Below are 24,840 nucleotides of genomic sequence, written 5' to 3' on the forward strand. Positions count from 1 at the left end.
TTCAAAATTATCCAAAAATATTCAAAACCATACAAAAATATTCAATTAATTTCAAAAAACGTTACGCCACCCTTAGGCGGTTGGCGCCTTCCTCACATTTAAAGGGTGTTATCCAAAATCCAAAAAGTGCGTTAATAACACATAAATGCTTATAACTTTTGATAGGGTTGTCAGATCTTCAATGTTTTGGGCGCGTTGGAAAGCTCTTTTAAATACCTATTACGATAGGTCGCACGAGAGATCCAGACAACGTTTTCATCAAAATATCTGAGATCTGGCCTCCAAAAGGTGCGTAAATAACACTTAAGTGCTTATAGCTTTTGATAGGGTTGTCAGATCTTCAATGTCTTGGACGCGTTGAAAAGGTCTTTTGATTACCTATCCAACGATATGTCGCATGAGAGATTCGTACAACGTTTTCATCAAAATATCTGAGATCCGGCCTCCAGAAAGCATATAAACAACACTTAAGTGCCTATAACTTTTGATAGAATTGTCAGATCTTCAATGTCTTGGACGCATTGGAAAGTTCTGAAAATGTATAGCATGACGGGTTTTCTTACAAAAAACACCCTTTTTACAATCTTCCGGACTTTTGTTAAAATGGTTTTTTCAGCATAACTTTTGAAGTACATAACTAACCTACATAATTTTTAATAGCGACTTATGCGACCATAAGACGGATCGAATGACGCCAAAACGGACAATATCGGTTCAGTCAATGTCGAGATAATCGAGTGACAATTTTTTGATCAACATCCCACCACACACACAGACATTTGTTCAGAATTTGATTCTGAGTCGATATGTATACGTGAAGGTGGGTCTAGAAGGTCTAATTAAGAAGTTCATTTTCCGAGTGATTTTATAGCCTTTCCTCAGTAACGCGAGGAAGGCAAAAATCTAAAATATTCACAAATATTCAAAAATATTCAAAAATACAAAACAAAAACAAAAAGAAGCTGGTTTTCACTTCCAGAACTGTAATCCAAAACCCACCCCGCATTCTTCGCTAATAGTTGGCCCAATATCCTACGCGACAGCCTCACCGACGTGACATCGTTACGATTTCTATACGTCATTTTTCCCCGCCCGAACAGAGGAGTTCTTCCCAGCCGTGCAAACGGACAGCACATTTCCCAGCGGACAATTTTCCAATTATTAACAGGCCACCAAAGTTGTTGCGGCATCGACGAACGTGGCACGGACGGGGGAGGTCGAAGGGCACTTCTCGTCAGAGCTGGTCAGTTGATGGACGCCGCCGTTCGAAGCCGTTCTGGGACCTCGGGGACCTGCGGCTAAAGTCAGTCAGACACTGCTGGTGCTGGGGAGGGTGGTCCCTAAGGTGGGAGAGGGGATAACTTAAGGGGAAGGACTCTTTTGATGAACTTCGTGGCCAGGAAGTCCTGTCTGTCGGTAAATATGAAGACTAGAGTCTTAGGTAAATGGATGTTCAAGTACCTTTCAAAAATTACACCACTTGAGACTGTAGAACCCAAGTAAGCGTTAGAGTTCACCACCAATGTAAAACAAAAAATTAGACGCAAATCTTGCAAAATTGAGTCTGATTATCTGTGCCATAACATAGAACTCAGAACTTTTCCCCTTCGCCCAAATTTTCCACCAAACTACCAAAGTGGAACGCGTACTGACATGGTCCGAAAAGTTGCGCAACGATTGTCAATCGTTCCCCAAGTGCTGTCCTGGGATGTTCCACTCTGGCGTGTGCCTTTCGAGAGTTGTGTCATTACTTCAAAACCATCCAAACCAGCGAATCGGGAGGGAGCATAACCATGGTTCGAAGTTCGATTTGAAAGGAGCATCACTAGACAGTTGAGTTCAGTGGAATTTGAGGCTTTATGTCCACGGCCAAGGCCGAGGGTCATTTTAAATAAAATTTATACTTGAATTACTGTATTGTAGATACAAAATAATTTAAAGAAGTGAAAACTGATATTTCCAGATATAAATTTTCAGTATAGTTTATCTACTAAACTCGTGCCAAGAAAAAAATATTTTTTATATATTTAGTGTCCAAAATAATCAGTTTACATTGTTAAAAATCTTCAAGTACTATGACTATACATCAAAGTGCTGAAATGACACATTTTCGGGTTTTTAATGACTTGAAATGAAATTTGAAATTTAAATATTTTGGAACTCCTCCCAAATCGGTGCACTAACTGTACTTTTCAATGTGTGCGTGTGTGTGGGCAATAAAAGTCCCAACGTAAGGGCCCGTCTTTGATAAAAGTCTGATTGTCACTAAATCCTCCAGAGGCTATCTGTTAGCTTATATAGTTGGCACGTAGAAAACTGTTGCGTTGCAGACATCATCTCTGCTTGGGACGTAAGATTCAAGTACCTAGAATGTCACGCGCGACATCTTCCAATATTTTAGATTGCCACTGCAGATAGAGCTATAAGAAAAAGTTTAAAGAGAAAAAATTACTTATGAGGTTCTTAACTTGTTTCCTTCTGTTAATCAGCATCATAACATCATTGGAATTTTCTTCACCCTTTCTAGCTTGCTGCTTTCGAATAACGTCATTTTTTTCTCAATATCTGAAATAAACTGTTCATGGTTTAGCGTGTTTGGGGATTGTACTCGGTGTGGAGCTGGCCACGGCCGGAATCCATGCCAGCATTGGCCGCTTTCTGAACGGTTGTTGGTTGTCACATCCTCTCGACCGTAGTTGTAGTTTGTCCCGTTGCCGTACTGGCCCACGGCCCAGAACTCTGGCCGTTTCCATTTTGAGTGTTTCCACCAGAGCAGCAGTCACCGTGCCTTCCAAGGAAATGTTGGTCCTGGTTGGTGATCGTGGTCATACTGGCCGGAGCAGCGATTGCACGAGTTATCGCGTCCAGAATCACTGCAGCAGTTCGGTTGTTATTCCACTTTTTGTTGAAGGACATCTAATAAGGGCAAAATCAAAAATTTTAACCATTAAAATTATAGTTGAACATTTAATCAATTTTAGCTTTGCGATTGTTTGTCTCACCAGTACTAAAGAGCGTCCGCGCGATAAGACGACCAGCGAGAAAAAAGACGTGTCTGACGAGACATCAATTTCTAGATTATTCAATAGGCAATCAAACGTCAATATTACCCCCCACTGGAGGGCGCTGAAACTTGGGGTGATGTTGTCATTATAACCTACAACGAGTAAATTGGTTTGAAATTTGAAATTGTTTTATTTCATCATTAAATCGACATTAATAGCAAATTATACCGTTTTCAGGTAAGAAATAAATTGCTTAAGGGGTTACATACATGTAAATCGGCTAACATGTCATGGGTTGGTATTGGCACACACAATCACAAAGTTTGACAGTCCGCTTTGCGCATGGCAGAACTTTAAACTTAAATCGTCTTCTACTCACTTAAAACATTACATATCTTCATGAAACTTTCAGGAGTGATTGGAATTCATCTTTTTAAAGAATTTAATAAATATTCGGAAATGTGAAAAATGAAGATTTTCTACATGTACGAAACCCCTTAATTGATATAAACGAAAATATTTTTGTGATGGTCGATTTAACCAGTTCATTGTCTGATTCAAAATAAGGGAATGTTTTAATCAACCAAAACCTAATTGAGAATGTAGATTATTTAAGTGGACAAATATTTTTTAAAGTCACTTCTACCATAAAAGCTAAGCTCTGCTTGGAAAATGGTAATTAAAATGATTTTCAAAATTAACAATAACCTCATTCTCGCGTTTTCAATCCGGATCTCAGAATTTTCAATAAAAAGGCAACTTAGCTAAACATACATAAGCTAAACAACATGCGACATCTAGTGTTGAGTAGCAGAACAGAGCGAAGGATGTCGATTAAATTTTTTGCCCTTTGAGGTTATGTATCCGAATTCTGTTTTGTTAAATTGCCGTTTAAGAGCCAAACGACAGGTGACACCTAGTGTTGAGAAGCAGAACAGAGCGAAGAATGTCGATTGAAATTTCCGCCCTTTGAGGTTATGTATGCGAATTCTGTTTTGTTAAATTCCAGCTTTGAGAACAACTTTTGAGCAAAAATTCGAGCTGATACTTTGTTAACTTTTGATGCTCTATCATTTTAAACAATATTATTTTTTCAAAATTATTTTTTTTCAAAATTATTTTTATTGCTTTAATTGATAGAGGGCAAAAAGTTTACACTCGTACTGCTTGAATTTTTTCTCAAAAGTTGTTCTAAGAGCTGTAAAATCAATTTTAAGTTTGCATTCCTATGTAACCGAACAGCGAAAATTTGAATCGTCATTCTTCGATGCTTTACGCCATCTGTCGGAATTTTTGAGCTTTTAATCGCGAATTGAATTTACAGCTCTTAGAACAACTTTTGAGAAAAAAATTCAAGTAGTACGAGTGTAAACTTTTTGCCCTCTATAAATTAACGCAATAAAAAAAAAATTCAGAAAAAATAATTTTGAAAAAATAATATTGTTTAAAATGATAGAGCATCAAAAGTTAACAAAGTATCAGTTCGAATTTTTGCTCAAAAGTTGTTTTGAACGCTGGAATTTAACAAAACAGAATTCGCATACATAACCTCAAAGGTCAAAAATTTCAATCGACATCCTTCGCTCTGTTCTGCTACTCAACACTAGATGTCGCATGTTGTTTAGCTTATGAATGCCAATTGAGCAATTCGATTGAAACCTGCACGCAGCCTGGTGGCGAGTAGAAGCACTACACGAAGATTTTCGGAATGACAGCGTGCTTGGAAATACACTCAAACCCCGATGATTTGACACCAACTGTTGTCAAACGAACGGGGTCACTTTTTAGTTTGACACCCTTTTTACATGGAGTGAGCGCAGTGTAAAAAGTGACAGTTCGTCACTTTTTAGTTTGACTTTGACCAACCAACGGGGTACAATCTAAAAAAGTGTCAAACGAAAAAGTGACCAACCACCGGGGGTTGAGTGTATTCTAATTTTTAACAGTTTTTGATTTTCATCTGATTCAATTTTTTTACCATCGATTAAAGTTCTTGTAAGGTGTGGAAATCGTTTAAATGAATCAAATCTATCTTCTATATAAATGCAAAATTCCGACGGGTTTGTTCGAACGCGAATCAGTTCAATACGAAACGTCGGATCGAGGTGCTCTTTGTTGCGTTGGGTTCGTATAAGTCCAAGGAAGGTTCAAGGAGGGTTCTTACGCCAAAAAGTTACAACTTTGGCCACTCTGGAACCGATTCCGGAAAATCTGGCGATTGTATGGAAAAAGTTACGTATAATCGAATTTTGATCACAGGAGGTTGAATAAGCAAAAGTGCTAAAAACGTCAACAAACGAAAAAAAAGGCGAAACGAAGTTTGTCGGGTAAGGCTTGTAATGTATAAATCATATGGGCTGAGTTAATTTTCCATACTTTAATACTCAAATTTGCCAAAAAGTTCTTTTGAAAAAATGATTTAAATTAGGTTTAATTTTATGGTATTGCTTTTTATGGTGTGTATTATCGATGAAACAAAATAATAGAGTCATTTTTTTTCTGTGGGGTTGTTAAGCACGCCAAACTGAACCGAAATACACTTTTAAAACAGAAATATTTCTTAACAAAAATTAAACGCGTTTTTCGGTTCATTTTGACATGCTTAACAACCCCACAGAAAAAAATCCGGTGAAATTTGCCCGGAAATGGTCAAATTTTCACTTTTCCGAAAATCTCCATATAAAATCCGGGTTTCGTGCTAACTAACTATTTTGACAGCTGGGAATTCCCGCCTTACCTTATCTAATCTACATACCTTGCACGGCGCTCATGCACAGTATCAAAACAAACGTTTGATAGTGTGTGTGAACTCCGTATAAAAGGGGTGTCAAACTAAAAAGTGACCCCGTTCGTTTGACAACAGTTGGTGTCAAACCATCGGGGTTTGAGTGTAGCAAATTAACCCTTTGTTTCCATTTTCTTTTTGGAATGTAATTTATCGGAATATCAATCACCAAAATCCCAAAAATGAGAATAAATAGACCCACCACGGGATTTCCAATTCCACGATCCTACAACATGTCCCAAATGATGTTTCCCCCGCTCATATCCAACTAACATGATGACAACACAGATTGTAGCAACAAGGCAGTCTGGCAATTTCCGCCAAAACACGATTTGCTGATGAAATTTAAGGGAAAAACAAAAACACATTTCCCAGCCTACTTGTTGGAAAATCTTCAAGGGAGAGGGGAAGATGATGATGCCGTGTTGTTCTTTTACGCGAATTACTGTCAAAAGCCGGTTCGGGCGAAATTCTGCAGACCCACGCAGTATTCCCAGCTCAGGGGCTCTAAGAATTCTCAAACAAAAAAAAATGTTTAGGTTGAGAGGGCAATGTTGTGAAATGGGAGCGCTAATCCCCGCGGTCGTCTGTCGATTGTAAATGGATGTTCCGTGACAGTTCCACCCTCGGGAGGGACGACCCCGGAACTTGCGCAAATTTCAAGACTTTTGAGGCGAAAGTCACCACGATAAAACACATAAATCAACAACTATGGGTGGAGAAGCCCTTCCCGGACACTCTGGACCAAAGAGTGTAATGATGACCAGGATTCTTAACAGTTGAAATTAGTTGGAAAATTGGACATTTAAAAAAAATTTACACTCTAAATTAATCTTAATAGAAATTTGAATTTTTCAAATAACGTTCATGAAATTGACTAAAACATGTTTTGATATCATTATGCCATCCGGTCATCAACTCCCATTCTTCATCCCACAAAAAAAAATCCCGGCCACGTGCCGCCGAAGCACTACGTCACCGTTTTAATCGCGTTCAACCAAGATTGATGAATGGTGACTTGAAACGTCGTTGCTCGCATTAGAGCTGAGCTTTTTTCTTCACTTTTCCTTTGCCCAGAATCTCGATGGAATTCCACCGCGTCAAGCTGTATGAAGCTTCTCAGATTTTTCCTATAATTTTCAAATGATGTATTCGTTTGGATGCCCCCTAATCAAAATCAAGTATTTTACAAACAAAATTTTAAGGTCCGATAAAATAAAATTTAATTCCTAAAGAAGACCACATAACGTGTCGAAACGTTGTATATCATGAAAAAAAAAACACATAAAACCTCCTTCCAAAACTGCTCGGTGAATTGCTCAAGCTTGCACACGCAAAAAACCTTCTTATTTGTGCAGATGCATTTCAGGACAACAAAAAAAAGTAACGAGGAGCATCTTGCTCCCAACAAGACGGTGAACGCCCCCTCGAGGTACGAACATTTGTCATGAATTATTGATGAAGCTTAGCGCGGAGACTGCACATCTTGGTGAGAATGCTGGCAGCACTGGCACGGCAAAAAGCTGCAACTGATACTGACACCCAGAGCTAAGACATGTGTTTAAAGAAGCGACAGCAGAAGCACTTTTGGTGGAGAAACCTTTTTGTCGCAGCGAGAAATGAAACAAGCTGCTAAATTATTAAGGGCAAAAACAAACTTGGACGGAATGGGTGTCAAACTTGGTTTATTTTAGTGGATATTTTTCTCCGTGCACATGTGACGCAGTGCATTTTGAGAGGGCGATTTGATGAAACAAGACGAAATTTTGTGGAAGATTTCTTTGTTTTTATAAGTTTCGAAGAAATTTCCGTTGATTATTTTGAGTGGTTCTCTACGATTTAGCCAATCGACTTTTCTTTGTATTTTTTTGAATTGGAGGAAACTTTGTCCATGCATTCCCTATGGTAAAAGAAGTCATTTTGTATCATTTGTTTTCCATACAAGTCTCCATACAATTTTGAGTATGATAATGTATGAAATTCTGTATCTAGAGAAGGGTTTTTCAGATCGATTTGGTGTCTTCGGCAAATTTGTAGTTTATGATTAGGATTTTTAGGAAAAAAAAATGAGTACAAAGAAAAAATCTTATTTTTTAATTTAACTTTTTATCACTTAAATTCCCAAAATAAGAATATTATTTTTTATTTAAGAAACTTTTGCTATGCTTAAGGGAAGTAAAAAGGCATCTTCTGTGCCAAAGTGCGTGATGGTGCAAAATCTGGTTCAAAAAAAATATTATTAATATTTTTAAAGCCAAATTTAATTTGCAATCGAAAAATACCTTACATTATCTATTTATTACTTTCTTTTGATTTAAAGTACCGTTTTCAAGTTATAGCTGCTTTAAGCCTCAAAAATTAAGGTATACATTTTCAATTTCTTTTAAATTTTTTTTTTGCATTTTAAAAACACATTATTAAAAAAAGCACACAACAAATTTCTCTCAGAAATTAAATGTCGCCTATAATTTTCAATTGACCGAATTCAATGTTGAAAAAAATAAACTTTTGTGAAATATTCGAATAGTTTCAACAGTTTTTAACATTTCAAGTTTTAGTTTTTAGTTTTTAGTTTTTAGTTTTTAGTTTTTAGTTTTTAGTTTTTAGTTTTTAGTTTTTAGTTTTTAGTTTTTAGTTTTTAGTTTTTAGTTTTTAGTTTTTAGTTTTTAGTTTTTAGTTTTTAGTTTTTAGTTTTAGTTTTTAGTTTTTAGTTTTTAGTTTTTAGTTTTTAGTTTTTAGTTTTTAGTTTTTAGTTTTTAGTTTTTAGTTTTTAGTTTTTAGTTTTTAGTTTTTAGTTTTTAGTTTTTAGTTTTTAGTTTTTAGTTTTAGTTTTTAGTTTTTAGTTTTTAGTTTTTAGTTTTTAGTTTTTAGTTTTTAGTTTTAGTTTTTAGTTTTTAGTTTTTAGTTTTTAGTTTTTAGTTTTTAGTTTTTAGTTTTAGTTTTTAGTTTTTAGTTTTTAGTTTTTAGTTTTTAGTTTTTAGTTTTTAGTTTTTAGTTTTTAGTTTTTAGTTTTAGTTTTTAGTTTTTAGTTTTTAGTTTTTAGTTTTAGTTTTTAGTTTTTAGTTTTTAGTTTTTAGTTTTTAGTTTTAGTTTTTAGTTTTTAGTTTTTAGTTTTTAGTTTTTAGTTTTTAGTTTTTAGTTTTTAGTTTTTAGTTTTTAGTTTTTAGTTTTTAGTTTTTAGTTTTTAGTTTTTAGTTTTTAGTTTTTAGTTTTTAGTTTTTAGTTTTTAGTTTTTAGTTTTTAGTTTTTAGTTTTTAGTTTTTAGTTTTTAGTTTTTAGTTTTTAGTTTTTAGTTTTTAGTTTTTAGTTTTTAGTTTTTAGTTTTTAGTTTTTAGTTTTAGTTTTTAGTTTTAGTTTTTAGTTTTTAGTTTTTAGTTTTTAGTTTTTAGTTTTTAGTTTTTAGTTTTTAGTTTTAGTTTTTAGTTTTAGTTTTTAGTTTTTAGTTTTAGTTTTTAGTTTTTAGTTTTAGTTTTTAGTTTTTAGTTTTAGTTTTTAGTTTTTAGTTTTTAGTTTTTAGTTTTTAGTTTTTAGTTTTTAGTTTTTAGTTTTTAGTTTTTAGTTTTTAGTTTTTAGTTTTTAGTTTTTAGTTTTTAGTTTTTAGTTTTTAGTTTTTAGTTTTTAGTTTTTAGTTTTTAGTTTTTAGTTTTTAGTTTTTTTTTTAGTTTTAGTTTTTAGTTTTAGTTTTTAGTTTTTAGTTTTTAGTTTTTAGTTTTTAGTTTTTAGTTTTTAGTTTTTAGTTTTTAGTTTTTAGTTTTTAGTTTTTAGTTTTTAGTTTTTAGTTTTTAGTTTTTAGTTTTTAGTTTTTAGTTTTTAGTTTTTTTTTTAGACACAGATTTAGGATGAGTTACGAAAATTTTTGCACATTTTATTTAGCATAGAAGAAAACCATTTTAAAAATATTTTAAAACAGAAGAAACATTTGAAAAGGTTCAAGCAAATTTAAAAATCAACAGATTTTTCAGAAATAACTGCACTTCTACAACTTTAAATTGCAGTTAATTCATTAAATCCCGATTTGCCCCATTTTTTCAATTATTTACATTTTATAGTAAACTATAACCCCTTCTTACCGCTTCAGCTTATCCTGCTTGGTATTCTTGGACGTTCGGTAGATCATTTTGTGCATCATTTAATCCAACTTCACTTTCATTTCACCAGCATTATGCCATTTTAACTGGCTCTTTGATTATATCATCTTGCCATAATAGGGCACCACATGCCCTCCCATAATCACTGTTTTTTATTTACGACCCCCCGCACTCTCCAACAGTTGTAGGTAGTTAGGTCGCACTATTTTCTTCTGTATACATGTATTTATTTACTACCGGCAACTGGCCTCACCGGACAGTGCCCATTTTCACCGCGCTCTGTTTACGCTCGTCAAAAACTCGCGAGTCCAGAACATGTGTCTTCAATTCTCACTGGCCCTCGTCGTCGTCTTCGTCATCGTGTCACACTCGGGCGCGAAATTCGTGTGTGTTTGTTGTGTACATAGGCCGCTCTAATGGTTGCCATAATGCGGCCAACCGACAGCAGCTCGTTTTTCACTTGCTTGATTAAAAATAAATTGATCTCGATTCGCTTTGATTTACGTCGCCAAAGAGTGGGCATATTTTGTAACTATTTTGGTACACTTGCTATAATGCGTTGCATTCTTGCACGCTGACGCCATTATGGCGCAGAACGGATTCGCGAGCTGTCAAGTTGCCATAAAATGGCCGCTCAACTCTTCCGCGATCACTTTTTATAGCACGCACTCGCCATAAACGACCGCAGACACGGTGGAACCACCCCGATGACGTGTGGTTTGTTTGTAAACAAAAACCGCAGAAAATAAAAACAAATCGACCGCAACGCGACGTTCTGTCACACGACGACCGCTTCCGACGGAGGTAAATGGCCATACTGGCCGCGGATGATGGTGGCCTCAGAGTTCAACCGCAGTTGAGATGTTATAATTTTTTTCTCCTGTCATGAGTGCGATCTCTCGAACCTATTAGCGTGCGATCTGTCCCTCGCGTGCGCATACTAACGCTCTCAAAGTAGCCGAGGGGCTACCCGATTGACAGGTGACAGCAAGCTTGTTTGCCATAATGGCGGACGTAACGGTCAAAATTGTCAAAACATTATCGATTTAGCTCATTTAATCAATCAAGTTTATTTCACTCGTCAATTGTACAACCCCTCGGCAGTTGTCACCCTTCTCGTTTGACGGCGTCGCGTCGTCCAAAACAGCCCCAGCCAAAACATTTCGCGCAAAAGAACGCAGAACGCGTCCAAAATAGAGTGCGGTGGGCGACACTTTTGCAAAAACGAAACAAAAAGCGACGAGACGCGCAATCAAGTGGAACGTCCAACGCTCGGTTATTTTGGGGTTTTCGTGTTCAAGTTCCCGCCCGAAATGAGAAATGATCACCTGCGCTCTCAGATCAGCCGCGATCAATTTTGCTGTGGCGAACAGCGGACATTATGGCAGTTGCTATAAAAACGGGCGGCTTGACGTTTGTTTGAGTTTTTTTTAGCCAAAAAATCACGAGTTGTAAACAAAACACCAAAATAATACGAATCGGAACCAGGAACGATCAGTGGACATGAGAAGTAATACTGTATAGAATGCATCCGTTGTATGAACGGTACATGTAATGACGATAACGAAAAAAACGACACAACAACGACGGCTGTGTGCCAACTAGTAAATAAAAGAATCGCATATGTGCGGGGGCGTCAATTAGCAAAGCATTATTTTTTCAAGTGAATGTCAATGGTATGCACCAAAACTCCTTAAAGTTTATTAAATTATTCAAAATATTGCAATAATTATAAAACAGAAAAAAATTATCAGTATTTAACACAACGCGAAAAGGTTTTTCCCAAAACATTTAAAAAATGTTAGGCAATACTTTCTACAGTTATGAGTACTTGAACTTGACATAACCTCAAATGAAGCCTATCATTTCAAAAAAGCACATAAGTTTTGTAAACAAGAGTTTTTCCCTTTCACTCAAATGCCAGTTTGGATAAACCCAAGTCGTTTCTTGTTCATTTTCATAGGTATATTCCAAATTCAAAGTTTCAAGAGGGCCGATCCCTGAACCTTCTACATGAGAGACAAAAGTCTCAACCATTAAGTCGCGGATCCACGACCATACAAATTTTAATACAATATGGGAACACGGGCAGGTGAAAATAACAGGGAGAATGCCATTTCAATAACAAATCGGCAATCATCCCAAATCTTGTAATTGCATTTACTTATGGAATCGATCCATGCATAAAAGTTCGATAACAAGTTATATAACATATAACATATGTTATCATAACAAAATTTGTTATTAAATCGTCTTGTCCCGTTGATTTTGTAATAACAAATTGCGTTATCATAACAAATATTGTTATTGATTGAAAATTTTGAATGAAATCTAATACCATTTCATTTTTTGTTTTGATTATTTAGGTGGATGATTTCTGTGAAAGTTTAAAAAATTCTACTGACAGCTGGGAACACTCTACGAAAATCAACATTTTTCTAGCAAAACATCATGTTTTTGTATTGTTCCATTGCAATTTTGCCAACATGAAACTTTTAATAACAAAAGTTACACTAAAAAGTATTTAAATTTTGTAAAATCCATATATAACACCAAATAACTTTGTATTTTTGGTTAAATGAAGTTTAAACTCTATAAATATGCCAAAAATCACTTTTAATTCCTGTTTTGAAAGATTTCCATCGATTTTGAAAAGTTTATTGAAGAAAAATCAAAGTTTCTCATTGTTACCCATGGGCTGAAATGAGTGGGGAACAATGAGACAGTCCTGAATTCTGGATATATTCTAAATTTTGGTCAAATCTAATGAAAGGACATTATAGCCCAACTCAATCCCTATGGAACGTCGAAATAAATTTGAAGAAATATTAGTTTTGGTGTAAATGGCAGCCTACGAGCGAAAAAGTATTTTTTGTCCATAATTTACTTTTACACCCCAGAATCAAACATTTATGAATTACTTTTCAAGGGAGCGTCCATAACCTTTTCCCCCAAATATGAACCTTTCCCCCAAATATGAGCCTGATTGGTTGAAACTACGACTTATGAGAGCCATTTTATCATTGTTCCCCGTGTCTCATTGATGACTACTCTACCCTATTAAAAACTATTGATTGGAAAGCAACTGTACGCCTGTAAATGCATTTTAAAAAACTTTTTTCATCAAAATGTTGAAACCTTGGCTTGTAATTTCAACTTTTATAATTTTTTTATTTTTGCCCTCCCCCCTCGACTTTGCCGAGGGACATAAATTTCAAATAATATTTGCAACAGCCTTAATATGCTGAATGTCGCAAAATAAATCTAATTATTTCACTCATTTTTGCTGGACAAGATTGTTAAATCTTGCTTTAATATGAAATTCAATAAAATGAAGCTAATCAACGAAAACTTTTTAACTTTATAAGTCGAATATTAAAAAATAGCAGTTTATTTCAAAATATATATACAGCTCATCCATAAACTAGGTGGAATCTTTTTTGAAAATTAGGAGATTTTTTTGTCAATCAAAAAAAAAATGTTCTGTGTCACATTCAAATTTATGGAAGATTTTTTTTGTTTACTGAAGATTAATATATAATAAAGTATGAAAAGTAGTTCCTGTGATTCAAACATAAGATTTTCAGAGTTATTTTAACATTTTTCACGTTCCGCGAAATTTGCGTGAAATTTAGTGTTTTGAAATTGAGGTCCCCGTGAAATTTGCTATTTTCGAGCGTGAAAAATCACTAAGCCTACTAATCTGGGCATTTCAATAACATGTTGAGATCTTGGTTTAACAGGTTTTGATCTTCTCGTGTTATTATGAGTTATTAAATCGTATAAAAATCAACACGGGATCAACATTTACCTCCCCGTCCGACGGAAGGCGTGATCAGACAAATCTCGTCTGGGATCGAAACCAGGCCGACTGGGTGAGAGGCAACGACGCTTACCTCTACACCACGGGTCCCGGCATCGTATCAAAACTTGTTTTTCTTGAGTTATTTCTACCGGCTTGGGCAGCTTTCCATACAAAAATGCTATCATGTGAATATTCGAAATCTGAAATCAATCTGATGTATTCTAAAAAGTTGTATGCTATAATTGGGACTTTTCTGAAAAAATAGGTACAAGGAAAAACACAATTTTTATATTTGACTTTTTGTCTCTAAAATTTAATTCTCAAAATATTTTTTTTTTTGAGTTTTTGTTTTGTAATATTTGTTTAAGGGGACTAAGAAAATCGTGCACGAATCAGGAATCGTCCTAGAAAAAAATCCCATGATTTTTTTTAAGGTTTTCGCTTTTACGGTTAAAATTTGGCCCGAGAACAAAAACTCAGAGCTCGTCAAGAAAACACATTCGAATTCAAATAACTCAATTTTTCAACAAAAATCATATAAAAGAGGATGGGGGGGGGGGGTTCGATTGTCTACGCTCCATGCAAAAAAGTTTACTGTCCATGAAGGGAGAGGGGTTTGAAATTTCCAAAAAAAGTGTTTACGTGGTTTATGGATGCTCCCTTAAATTTTCCCCGCAAAAAAAAATTGCAGAAGATGAGTAAACTTCCTATTTTGTCCGATGTTGAAGCCTTTTAAACTTTTTTTAAAGTAAGTTTATCTCAGTCTCATCTGTTTACAAGTCTAGCAAAACATTTGAAATTTTTAAAAATATTTCAGAGGATTCCAAAATTTCTAAATTATTGGTATTGAAAAGAGAAGTAAATTTCAAAAAAGTTACATCAGATTTCATCTTTTATAATTTCAAACTTAACCTCTTCTATCCGAAAAATCGGGAGTTGAAAAATGTGGGCACTGAGAAATACATTTTTTTCTCTAAATTTGAATTTTAGAGCAACTCTCTACGAAATCGACCAATTTTATTTTTTGTATTTTTTTATTTGGCTCAAACTTTGTGGGGGCCTTCCCTATGACCAAATAAGCTATTTTGCGTTTTTGGTTCACCCATACAAGTCTCCATACAATTTTGGCTGCTGTCCATACAAAAATAGTATGTAAATATTCAAACAGCTGTAACTTTTCTGATCGATTTGGTGTCTTCGGCAAAGTTGGATGTTGATTCATGTTTTGACATTGAAAATCGGACCATTAGTTGCTGATATATCGACATTAGAAAATGCTGGGTTGTTTTGGTGAGACTCAGAAAACTTCAAAATTCGTGTTTCTTTTTCTAAAAGCGGCTCTATCTTAGCAACCTGAGGTCCAATCCTCAATGTCTCTTAGAAAATTTTATAGCAAAGGAGAATGGGCAAATTTGGTCCAAGGATGTACACGAACGGGACCAACTTTTTTCGGATGATCTCGCCGAGACATGAAAAAAATTCTTCTGGACCAACTCTCTAAACCCCGGGGTTCAAAAGTTATAAGTTGTTGAAGTTTGAGCATTTTGAGTTAAAATGTGCAAAAAATCGAATTTTTGCTATTTCTAAAATCATTCATAAAATCTCTGTTTCATTATGGATTTCGATTTTTTTGACTTCATTCTACGCGTATCAGCAAAAACTATGAGTTCTGATATGTCTTAGCATGATTGAAACATGATTTCTCTTGTTTTTATCCGTTTGAACCGTTTGTGCAAGAGGCATCCCATAGAAACAAGTCGAAACTTCAAGGTTTTGAAACCGGATCCGACCCAGACTGCTTCAGTGAGTATGGAAGGCTTCAGTGCAATGTTGTAACAACTTATTGGGATGGTCTGAGTCATCCGAGAACTCCTTGGAGTTGAGACCGGTGAGTCTACCGCCGTAACAAGCAAGATGTCGGCGGTTTTTGACAACGGATCATACCCGCATGGCTTCAGTGAGTATGGTAGACTACTATGCTGATGTGTTGGAGTGTCCTGGGTTCTCCTAGGACTCCCTGGAGTTAAGATCTGTGGGTCAACTACCTTTTTTTTACAAGGTCGGAACCGCAAAGATTCAGTGAGTATAGCAGACTGTATTGTTGTTATGTTGGGATGTTCTGGACCATTCCAGGGAGTCCTTGTAACAGCCGTAGACCTACAGATCATAACTCCAGGGAGTCCTTGGATGACCCAAGACATCCTAACACATTAGCAAAGCAGTCTACCACACTCACTGAAGCTATGCGGGTATGTTCCGTTGTCAAAACCGGTCGAAATCTTGCTTGTTACGTCGGTAGACTCACCGGTCTTAACTCCAAGGAGTTCTCGGATGACTCAGACCATCCCAATAAGTTATTACAACATTGCACTGAAGCCTTCCATACTCACTGAAGCAGTCTGGGTCGGATCCGGTTTCAAAACCTTGAAGTTTCGACTTGTTTCTATGGGATGCCTCTTGCACAAACGGTTCAAACGGATAAAAACAAGAGAAATCATGTTTCAATCATGCTAAGACATATCAGAACTCATAGTTTTTGCTGATACGCGTCGAATGAAGTCAAGAAAATCGAAATCCATAATGAAACAGAGATTTTATGAATGATTTTAGAAATAGCAAAAATTCGATTTTTTGTACATTTTAACTCAAAATGCTCAAACTTCAACAACTTATAACTTTTGAACCCCGGGGTTTAGAGAGTTGGTCCAGAAGACTTTTTTTCATGTCTCGGCGAGATCTTTTGAAAAAAGTTGGTCCCGTTCGTGTTCATCCTTGGACCAGCTCCCATACAAATTTGCCCATTCTCCTTTTCTGAACATTAAAAAAAAATTTTTGGAAATGTTCACTCATGGTCACTATTTTTAAAAATAAAAAAAAAACTGCAAATATTTCACTAAAATCAAACTTTCGGTGGCTATATCTTGAAAACGGAGCCCTTTATCAAAAAATCTGCAGAGTGCTTTTCGATTGCAAATTCAATTTTACATTAAAAAATAATGTCAAACTAGTTTTTGCATGAATTTTCGTTTTTTTTCCAAAAATCACTTTTTTTTTAATTCATAACTCGGTGGCAGATTTTTTGACCATGTTTCTCTATGGCTCAAAAGTTACGGATTTTTGTCCCCTAAAACATATCAAAAAATCTCGAAAATAAAAAAATACGTGTTTTGGGAAATTGAGTTTTAGTGAAAAAAAAGTTGACTTAAAAATTTGGATTTTTTCCGTGTACCGTAAAACGGGGTTGACAAACATTGATAGGTTTGCGATTTTTTCGCAAAATGAAGAGTACAATTAAAATACGTAAGGAATGGTTTAGAAACATACTGATCGTGGTAGAGAAGTGTTCAAAGTACCTCAAGAAGAACCTTTTTATAAAATTTTGACAATTTTAAAAAGTTAGTTAACTATAGTTAAGAAAATGTTGATGAAAGTCATTATTTTCAACTTCTTCAAAGTGTCTTGATTTTCTCAATGAAAATGATTTTTAATCGGAAAACGGAATGCGTTTTCGGATTCTTTGGACAATTTTCCTCTAGGAGAAGGTTAAAAAAGTTTGTAAATAATAAATAATATGTGTTTTTGAAACACAATTTAAAAAAATCTCCAAATTAAAAGGCAATTTCAGTTGAACAAATTTCATGTAAAATGTGAAAACTTGTGATTCATGCTTAGAATTCAGTATAAAATGCTATATAAATCGATAATTTTACAAACAAAACTAGTTTTAACAAATTTCAGGCAAAATTCCGACTTTTTAATAATTTTTCCTGAAATTTATATGTATTTTGCTAAAAAGCTTATACACTTAGTTAACTAAATATAAACATTGATTTTTTTTCTAATAACTATATCAGCTACTTTAGTGATGGTACATTTATCGTACAAACAAAGTTTGAACATCTTAAATATGATTTTAACAAGAAAATCTATGACTATCAAAGTCACCCCAGAATTAAAACTAAGAATTCAAAACATTATTGAAAAAACTTTTTTCCGAAATAGTGCATGGACTTTGTGTGGTCTACCCCAGTACATGTTTTTAAAATAATAATCTTGAGAAAAACCTTACATTTTGGAAAATATTCTAAAAACAAAACGAAATCCTATCAAAGTCACCCCGGTTTACGGTACCTATTTTTTCTCAATAGTTCTCAACAATACCTACAACTTAGCCGAAGACACCAAATTGATCCAAAAATTCACTCAAAAGTTACAGCTGTTTGAATATTTACATACCATTTTTTGTATGGACAGCAGCCAAAATTGTATGGAGACTTGTATGGGTGAACCAATGACGCAAAATAGCTTATTTGGTCATAGGGAAGGCCCCCACAAAGTTTGAGCCAAATCAAAAAATACAAAAAACCCATTTCCGGTTTTGATAGAGAATTGCTCTTTAAGAAACTATATCTCAGCAGCCAGCAATCCGATCAACATATTTTCACAGGTGTGCTTTGCCATCATAGTATTTTGAAATTTAAAAAAAAAATTGATCCAAATTTATTAAATATCTGATGTTAATCTAATATTAATCTCGGTGACAAAAACAATTCTAAAAATTAGAAATTAAAATAATTATCCGTGGATACCTATAACTTGAAAACGCTGCACTTATTTAATTAAAATATGCAAAGGTATTTCCAAAACCAAATTTAATGTAACAGCTACAAGTTGTTTTTTTTATTTTTGTTAATTTTATAGATTTTGCAAAAAAACAACAACAAAAATTAAAAAAAAATATTTTGGGAACTCTACTTTAAGGGATAAAAACTAAAAATTTTCCGAGCATCATTTCTTTTCTGAGTCTTAATTACACAAAATCGACCAAATCGCTTTGTATGGGAAAACCTATAATACAAAAAATACTTCTTTTAACATTGGTAATCAATGAATCCAAAATTGTGCAATAACATCCAGATTGTGGGAATGTTTAATTTTAAACTAATCGTAGCGGACCTCCAGCGAGCGCTACGTGATAACACAAATCGCGCCATTCTTATCGCCAAATATTCACACTCACAGTAATCAATAGCCTTCGAAACGCTTCTATTGAGAAGCGATATCGCTCCAAGATCAAAGTAACAACCCTATTCGAAAAAATCTTATTTTTGCAAAACCAACACACTGCCGCGTTGCGGCAGCCACCACCGGTGTCAATTTCAATTTAACTTATCCATCACCGACGCCGGTTGCGCGGCCAAGTCCGATCCAATTGGGACCAACCTTGTCCTCACCTCAGCGGGAACATGTCAGCGTGAATTTGTTCCTTCACTTTCTTCGATTTCGCCGAATCGCACTGTTGCTTGGAGTTAATTTGTGATTTTATTTTTTATGGCACGCTACAGTTGGCAACACTTTCCTTCAAACGTCACACGCGTCCGCCATTTTTATGCACGTGAATGGGACCGAAAATAACCTCAAACTGGCGAAAGCCATCAAATTTCGACAAGATTTTAATTTTTTGGCATCGAATCTCATTGCCAAGACGACATCGGGCCAGACGCCATGAAGGTGTACTTTTGGGCGGTTTAAAAATAAATGTTATGCCATTTTTGCCACGGCGCACACACCGGCAACCCTTCCGGCTTAAATTATCCGATCGGAATTGCCCCAAAAATAAGTTCCCTTGCGAGCGACTTCGTCGCAAATAAATGTAATGAAATACTCAATGCGAATTTTACTTTCAATGACATCTGCAACGTGCCACCAGTGTTGCCAAAAATTAAACAAAAAATGATCATTTTTATAGCAAACTCACCGGTGCCGCCCATCGTCGTCTTCGCCATCCTCATCTGCCATAATCCCGTTGGTCATGGGACGGTACGCGAGCGGTGTGATCGAGCCCAGCACGTCGTCCGCCTCGTCCCGGTACACGGAGTCGGAACTCTGAGATTGCCGCGCCAGGTTGCAGTCCTGGGCGTTTCCCCGGAAGGGCCCCGGCAGCAGGAAGCGCAGCGTGGCCCCATTGCTGTAGGGCATCTGAAAAAAAAAGATTTGAATTTAAACTTTGAAAAATCAAACAAACATACACATTTTCAAATCAAAACTAAATCTAAAAAAACACAAACAAATCGAAGTCGATCATCGATATTTTTTATTCTAAATACATCAACCACTCATCAATAGAGTCATCTAGTTTGGAACTTGATCATCGCTGAAATAAATTACAGTGATATGCACGCATTTAGAATTCCGTTAAATTGTTGATGATTAATTTAAAAAAAAAGATTCTGTTTGTCTGTGTTTTGACAGCTCGTTTTAAGGGCTTTAGGTTATGTTTTGACTATTATTGATATATTGAGAATTTACTTGCTAGATGTATTCCAGTATCTTTTCACGATCTTTAAAATCATAGACGACATTCTTGCGAAGAAAAATATCCAGCTAGATTTGTATTTTTGAAGAAATAAATTGAACATCTCTAAATCTGGATCAAAACACCCATCATGCGACCACGTTCTCCATTTGTTTATCAACACTGTTGCAAGGGAGAGGTTTTGACTCCCTTTCACTTCGTCCTGCAGTTCAGTCAACGTCAATCAATACCTAAAATATGTTATATTTTTAATAGAATAACATCAATTATTATTGAGGATAATTTAAATGTATGCCGAGTGCAAAAATCACACTGTTAAAAGTTAAAAACAATTAAATACCCTTTACTTAAAAATTGATTAAATAAGATAGATTGCTCAGAAGACTGAGCGAAAAATAACGCAAAAAAGCTAACTGAAATTTGTAGAAATATTTTAATGAAAATTAAGCTAGATTAGATTTTTTTTTAAAAAGGTCTTTTAATAAAATTTTATTTTTTTGCTTTTTGGGTATTTTTAGAACCACCTTGAGTCAAGGGGGATTCAAAATGCCAGAAAGCAAAAAGTTAAAATGTTGTTTAAGGTGAAGCCGTTGATCATTTTCGAATAAAATTGATCATCACAATAAAATCACTGACGAACTGACGTGCCACCAAGGGGTTGTGCATAAACCACGTGGCCTTTTTTTGGAGAATTTTTGACCCCCCCCTCCCCCCTCATGGTTTTTCGTGGTTTCACGCCAACCCCCTATATGGCCACGTGGCTTTTCCTCCCAGGTGAAAAATCTTTAAAAAAAAAACAAAATAAGTATAGATTTCAAAAATGTTTATCCACAAATGATGTACAGTCAGTGGTGGTGACTTTTGGTCAAAAAACGTTATTACTGTTGTTATTTTAACACAATAAAAACATTTCTAATTATATCGAAATAAATAATGTTGCGGAATGCTTCTGAATTTACCAACATTTTCCCAGAATATGGCTAGTATAATCACACCGTTCGTAAATGCCAATCGTTTTAAAATTAACTCAAACTCACCCTTTAGAGGGGGTGACATTGGGTCAAATAGAAAACATTTTAATGTGTGTAGGTGCTGTAACACCATTAAAACAAATTTAATAATATATAAAAAAAAACAGAAATTCACTTAAAAGTGTTAAAAAGTATGGTATCACAAAGTTTAAGGTAAATAATAATAGTATAACAATTTATTGAAATGCTACAGAAAGTAAAAAATACTCTCAACAAAACAAGCAACTTAGTAAAACATATGTATGGGACCATCCATAAACCACGTGGACACTTTAGGGGGAGGGTATGGTGATTGTCCACGATCCATAAGTTTTTTTTGTATGGACAATTGTCCACGAAGGGGGGGGGGGGTAAAAGATTCCCAAAAAAGTGTCCACGTGGTTTATGGATGGTCCCTATTCAAAATTATGGAATTACAGTGCAATTAATTGCATCCAGGATAAATATGCTTTAAGAATTAAAGCTATTTTGATATATAAACAGCATTCATGATTTAATTTAAATGCGCTTTTAAATATTTTCTTAAAATCGAAATTAATTAAATAGAAAAGTTTTGTTTCAGGAAAAAAATATTTTCATTTTATTTTAAGGAAAATATCTAGTTATGAAAGCTCCTAGTTAATATTTATTTATTCCAAACATTCATAAAAATCCAAACTAAAGCAACTTTTCTTTTTAATAAAGCATGATTGATTCCAATGATTCAGTGTGTCCAAGAAAGTCGAGCTGTTTAATTTTTTTCTCCATACAAGAATCAGAGACAGGGACAAACATTCAATATTACGACCTTTTGAAATGTTAGTCTTAATTTTTTTTTTGAAAATATTGATTTCGAAAAGATCGGAAAATTTCACGAAAGTTTTATTTATAAACATTGAAAATCGCACCATTAGTTGCTGAGATATCGACATAAGAAAATTATGGGTTGTTTGGGTAGTAAACATCCATTTTTCTGTTTTAAAATCTTTGCATATATCTCAGCAACAAAGCAACAAAGAATTTTCTCAGCATTTCAAAAAAAAATTTTTTTTCAAAATTGGGCAAACATGGGCACTATTTTTTTAAATTAATAACTGCAACTATTTTTTAAAAAAGTTACCTAAAAATAGCTATAACTTGAAAACGGTGAACTTTATGAAAATTTCACTAATGTACTTTTAGATTGCAAATTCGATTTTACATCGAAAAATAAAATTGAAATTAAGTTGCGGTCAATATTTTATTATTGATTCAAAAATTCATAACTCAAACAACTATTTTTTGCCCGTTCTGGAAATTTCTGAAAAGTTGGCAAAATTAAAAAAAAAAATAAAAATAGTGTTTTTTTTGCAAATTATGTTTTAGTGACAAAAAGTGAAATTAAAAATCACCAAAAAAAATTTTACCGTGTATCATTTTTTTCAGTGTAGTCCTTATCCATACCTACAACTTTGCCGAAGACACCAAATCGACCAAAAATTTCTTCAAAAGATACAGATTTTTAAATTTTCATTGCTGCCAAATTTGTATGGAAAACTATATGGACAAACTAATGATGCAAAATGGCTTGGGCCCAAAAAAAGGTTTCAGACGGATTAAAAAAATCAAAAATTAAAATTAAAGAATAAAGACCGATTTTGTATAGAATTGCTGGAAAATCGATTTCGTGTCTTTGGAAAAGTTGTAGACAACGCGCTAAAAATCATTCTTTTAGTCATGGACATCCAAGTTTAAGTCTTACTCTTACTTTTAATTGATTTTGCTATCGACTACGTGTTTTGATAAATTTAAAAAAGATTGAGCTAAAATTTGGAATTTATTTTACATTTTTTTCAGTTGTTTAAATAGGCAATTATCTACGATTTAAGATTTTTGATCAAACTTTTGGTTGCTGAGATATTACCTCAAAATAAGGCCGTTGCAAATATTTTTTGAAGTTTATGTCCCTCGACTCTGACTAAAGTCGAGGGGGGGGGGGGCAAAAAAATAAAAAAAGCATAAAAATTGAAATTACGAGCCATGGTTTCAACATTTTAATGAAAAAAGTGTTTTAATAGTAGTTTATGCAACAAGTTGCAAAAAGAGGATTTTTTCAGCACGAGTCATGCATTTATCCAACGAGGTTCACCGAGTTGGATAAATACGAAGAGTGCTGAAAAAATCAAGTTTTGCAACGAGTTCCATACAACATTTTTTGCAATTTCAAAAAACACACACTGAGTGAAATTTTATGTCAAATTTTCATGTATTTTGTTAATAAATCGTTTAAAATAAAAAAAATGTTGAAAAGTGTTACTTTTCGAAACAAGTGCTGAAAACTTCAACTTTTCAGCACCCATTTGAGTGCTGAAAAGTAGAACTTTTCAGCATTTATTTTGAAAAGTGTTGCTATTCGATTCTGTTATTTTTGGTACAGAAAAATAGGCTATTTCGTCGTTCAAGAATGACAGGAAAAGTAAATAGTTTCACGACGGAATTGCAAAAAATGCTTTATACACCTGTCCAGTTGTTTTGCCATCATTAGTTTCCAATATTTCTAAGTATTCAGGAATTTTTTTTTCTTGCGAAAAATTTTTTTTTGCGGTGCTGTACATTGGAACTTCATAATAATTCAAAACATTTTTAAACAAGCCCAAACATGCTAAATATAATTATTAATGCAGAAAAATGCATTTTAGTTTGTTTTCAGTTGATTAGACTTCTATTTTCATGGAAATTTTGAAGTTTTTTTGGAAAAATATTTTTTTTGCCCCCTGATTTTTCAGACCAATTTTGAAGGGGGGGGGGGCGACATAAACTTTGAAAAATATTTGCAACGGCCTAAATACAAAAAAAAAGTAAATTTTTCAATCTTTTCAATATCTTTGAAATTATTAACACTGGGACGCCCAACGCATGTCCAATATACACGGATGCCAATGCCTCCCTTAAATGTTGGAACGGTAACTTCAACTCACAATTTGGGGGTTTGTCTCCGCGGATTTTCGGGCGATTTTTTTACCAGAGCAAACAAAAGTTAGAACGACGTTTTTGATCGCATAAATTACAGATTTGATCAAATCGAGTTCTGCAAAGTTTAAGGATCATCTAGCCATCCTTATAATTCACTCAAAAAAAAATGTCCCGGTTGGTTGAGTTATGCCCGAGAACCAGCGAGTTGAAAATACTGTTCCATCTTTTTTAAGGAGTTTTATTTATGTTGATCTTTAACGGCATTGTATTGAAATTTATTTCACAAATTGATATCGGCATTTAAAAATTAAGTGACTTAAATTATTTTAATGTGTCTATATATTTGAGTGGTTTTATCTCAAATATGAAATTTTTTCAGCTTAAAGAAAAACTAATATTTTCAGGAAAGGGCACCTTTGGCCCCTATTTTTTTAATCTTTAAATTAATTGAGAAACAAAAACAATGTTTGCTTGAAGCTCGTTTTTTTTTCTCTAAAAATCTAAAATGTTTGCCCATGTTTCTCTTTGGCTCAAGAGATGGTCCCTATTAACATTAAAAAAAAAAAAAAAAAACAAAAAAAAATACCTACAACTTTGACGATGGATAGTAAACGTGTATTTTATGAAATGTTATGTAATATAACACTCCGAATTGTGTAACCCAAGAAATAAGGAATATATTTTAGACCAAAATATTCATCAAATTTTTTGGTGAATCTTAAAGTATGTATCGTTCGTTTTTTCGTTACTGGTTATTTTTTAATGTAAGACGTTTCACTTGCAAATGAGGTAGTGAAACTGAAATTTTGCGCGATAATCCTGAAATTAGAGGTTTTAGTTTCTTTGTATTACAAAAAATATTGCATGAGAGAGGAGATA

General features: G+C 34.3%; 1 protein-coding gene across 2 annotated transcripts in view; it reads right to left on the bottom strand.

Annotated features, from left to right (window-relative positions):
* Window positions 1-24,840, bottom strand: part of LOC119765407 — a 61,760-nt gene that overhangs the window by 33,852 nt on the left and 3,068 nt on the right. For both annotated transcript variants that reach the window (XR_005276700.1, XM_038249195.1), the window contains exon 2: window positions 19,442-19,662. Coding sequence is in view for 1 of the 2 variants with exons in the window: in XM_038249195.1 (XP_038105123.1) it covers window positions 19,442-19,662 (221 nt within the window). In the remaining variant the exon portion in view is untranslated. The remainder of the gene's footprint in view (window positions 1-19,441; window positions 19,663-24,840) is intronic.

The sequence above is a fragment of the Culex quinquefasciatus genome, chromosome 1, assembly GCF_015732765.1.
Source record: "Culex quinquefasciatus strain JHB chromosome 1, VPISU_Cqui_1.0_pri_paternal, whole genome shotgun sequence".
In the NCBI taxonomy this organism is placed as follows: Eukaryota; Metazoa; Arthropoda; class Insecta; order Diptera; family Culicidae; genus Culex; species Culex quinquefasciatus.